This window comes from Phyllostomus discolor, chromosome 10, assembly GCF_004126475.2.
Source record: "Phyllostomus discolor isolate MPI-MPIP mPhyDis1 chromosome 10, mPhyDis1.pri.v3, whole genome shotgun sequence".
Classification (NCBI taxonomy): Eukaryota; Metazoa; Chordata; class Mammalia; order Chiroptera; family Phyllostomidae; genus Phyllostomus; species Phyllostomus discolor.
In genome coordinates this window covers 86,505,023-86,508,171 of record NC_040912.2, presented here as the reverse complement: position 1 = coordinate 86,508,171, position 3,149 = coordinate 86,505,023, and the positions used below count along the sequence as shown (strand labels likewise).

The following is a 3,149-nucleotide window of genomic DNA, read 5'->3' as shown; positions in this document are numbered from 1 at the left end:
AAGAGATGATGGGAAGAAAGAGCTTTGAGACTTCTTCAAGGGAGGGAGCAGATGAGCTGGCACACTCTTTCTCTTCCTCCTTCCTTTCCTTGTGCAGTTATTCCTCCACCCTCCTTTGCCCTGTTTAACTCAGGTTTCTCTCGAGAGATGGTCACTCTCTGACTCTCCCAGCTCAGGCATGTACAGGCTGAAGTAGGCCCAGTGTTGTATGTAGAGGAGAGTGGGGGAGGGTTCCAGGGATAGACAAGTGGGAGCCATCTGCACAGGTGATGGAACCATCCTGATCCCCAACCCATGTGAAGATTGTTTTATCTTCACTGCCTTTGCCTCAAGAATCTTTCTTTTCCTAGATGACTATTAATTTTATATCTATGCATTATCTCATACTTTGTGTGTTTATGTTGTTTCTTAAATCGAGGAAAAAGAATTAATAGATTTCACAGTTGGACACCTTAAATGTTTAACTGGTACACTTACATATGCAGTAAAATTCCTTTCCAACAGTTTGGATACTCAAGCAGCGCCTGAGACACCTTTCCCTTGGCCAGTCATAGCCATGGGCATGAACAACCTTTACTTAGCTTCCTGTCAGTGCAAAACAAGACCTTCTGTGGAAGCTTCTCCTGCATTTCCACCCACACTCAGACACACACGTTATGTCCACATGACGTAGGTCTGGCACAGAAGCATTTAATCAAAAGCATTTAACCAACTTTGATGGCAACACCCTCCTCAGAACATCGACTCACACAGTTGCAGGATGTGCTTACATATACCACCCATATTTTTCAATGACTTAAAATGTGAAGTGTTTTGCCCCCAGTGGAAACACAATAACCTCAGACAAAATGTGGAGGAACAAGCACCAGTGGTCCAACTGAAGATCCAAGATAGGTCCATGATTCCAAACAACATGACAAATCAAAAGAGCAAATGGCAATATGTTTTTCAGTTACTGTCAGGAAAGGAGACTGAGTGAGTGTGAAGTTCCATGGCAGCAGTCCTGAACTCCACTGCACATGGGGCTGGGACATTAAAATATTTCTACATTCAACATCCCAAGCCAACCACTCAGCCTCCTACCCACACCATCAGTACACTTATCATCATCTTCTTCCTAGTTGCCATGGTGATGCAGTTGATGCCTGTCATGTCTGAGTTAAGTGGAAGAACACACAGTTAAAGTCCTTTTCTCTAAGTGGTGCTCATGATTCATCAAGTTGCCAGTTTTAATGTGAATCCAGATAATTGCCCCAAGAGTTTCTGCCAGGCCCCATTTACCTCCTTATTCCTTAGACTGTAAATCATGGGGTTCAGCATGGGCGTCAGAATGGCATAAAAGAGAGAGATCAACTTCTCTTGGAGGACAGAGGGGCTGGAGCGGGGCTGGATGTAAGTGACAATGGCCATGCCATAGCACAGGACCACCACTGTGAGGTGAGAGGCACAGGTGTGGAAGGCTTTCTTCCTGCCCTCTGTGGACCTGATCTGTAGGATGGCGGTGATGATCTTGATGTAGGACAAGAGGACCAGAAAGAATGGGGACATCAGCAAGACAATGCTAGAAACCATGATTGCGATCTCATTGGAGGAGGTGTCCACACAGGCCAGTCTGACCACAGCTAGGAGCTCACAGGATATGTGATCAATAAACTTATTTGAGCACATGGGCAGCTGAAAGGTGATGACAGTCTGCATGAGAGAGTTCACAGAGCCACTGACCCAGGAAGTGATGGCCAGCCTAGCACAGAGCCCTCCATGCATGATGACTGAGTACCTCAGGGGATCACATACAGCCACGTAGCGATCGTAGGCCATCACTGCCAGTAGAACAAACTCAATGCCACCCAGTCCTAAGGAGAAAAATAACTGTGCTGCACAGCTCACATAGGGGATCACTTTCTGTTCAGCAAGAAAATGAGCCAACATCTGAGGGACGATGCTCGTGGCATAGGAGACGTCGACGAGGGCGAGGTTGGTGAGAAAGAAGTACATGGGAGTGTGCAGTCGGCCGTCCAGTCTGATCAGAAGGACAATGAGGAGGTTCCCCAGCACTGTCACCAGGTACATGACCACGAACAGGACAAAGAGAGACACCTGAGTGTCCCAGTCCCTGGACAGGCCGAGGAGAATGAACTCTCTCACCCACGTCTGGTTGTCTGTTCCCATTAAAAAATGTCAGGGTTATGAATCTGCAGAGAGTCAGAAAGAACAGAAGCTGTTGAGTCAGAGAACAGCAAGAGTAACTTTCTGTGAACACCTACTGCCTACTGCTGGCCAGCCTCAGCCAGATGTTTCAGATCACTTGCGGGCCGTCACCACAGGCTGGATCCCGATATGCATCAGAGACAGGCCAGCACCTAGACGGGGACATGATATGGCCTCTGGGACACCTGCTCAGCCTGGACACCATGCAGTGCAGCTTCGGGAGCTCGACGTCTTCACCATCTTACCTCAGGCTTCAGGTGTGGAGAGCCTGGTACATGACAATGGTAGGTAAAGTGATAAACAGTGAGGAAAAACCTTGATGGAAAGGTATAAAAGTTGCCTGAAATGTAGAAACCCATTGCAAAAGGATTACAACTTGCAAGTGTATTTAAGCTCCACATGCGTGAAGTTGGGGAAAGTATTTTGTGAACTATACTGTTGGCAGGACTGCGGCAAGATGAGTATTGGGAGAAACATGACTTCTGCCTCGGGGTTGACAATAGTAGCAAAAGTGATTTCCCATGCAATCCCTCCACAAATTCGGACCTCAAAACTCTTTAATGGAACTGAAAGTTTAGGAAAGTTGAGTCACTTTGGGACTGAGGGACCATTGTCTTTTTGATTATAACCTTTGGTCTCTTCAGACTCAGTGGCATACCAAGTAGTAGGGGATATTAATGGTATTTTGTCCTTTTATTTGTCCCTTCCTGGCCAGCTGCAGTTAGGAAGCTACCCTTTCCATACAGGCCCATATTAAAGGCAGTGAGAGTATGAGCACCTGACTTTCCCTTCACAAGACAGGACAGGAAGCAGGGCTTTGAGGACTGCTCCTCATCGCCTGCAGCAGGGGCAGATGCATGAATTCCTGGCAACGGGAGTGGGAATGAAGTTTCACTCATTTTACTGTGTCCTGGAAGTGCTTTTCGAATGAAACTCCATCA

At 47.0% G+C, this 3,149-nt stretch overlaps 1 protein-coding gene across 1 annotated transcript; it reads right to left on the bottom strand.

Annotated features, from left to right (window-relative positions):
• Nucleotides 1-750: 750 nt before the first annotated feature.
• Nucleotides 751-2,185, bottom strand: LOC114508060 (olfactory receptor-like protein OLF3). The gene has a single exon (XM_028526058.2). The coding sequence runs from the start codon at nt 2,167-2,169 to the stop codon at nt 1,216-1,218; it is 954 nt and encodes a 317-aa protein (XP_028381859.1). The 5' UTR covers nt 2,170-2,185; the 3' UTR covers nt 751-1,215.
• Between the last annotated feature and the right edge of the window lie 964 nt (nt 2,186-3,149).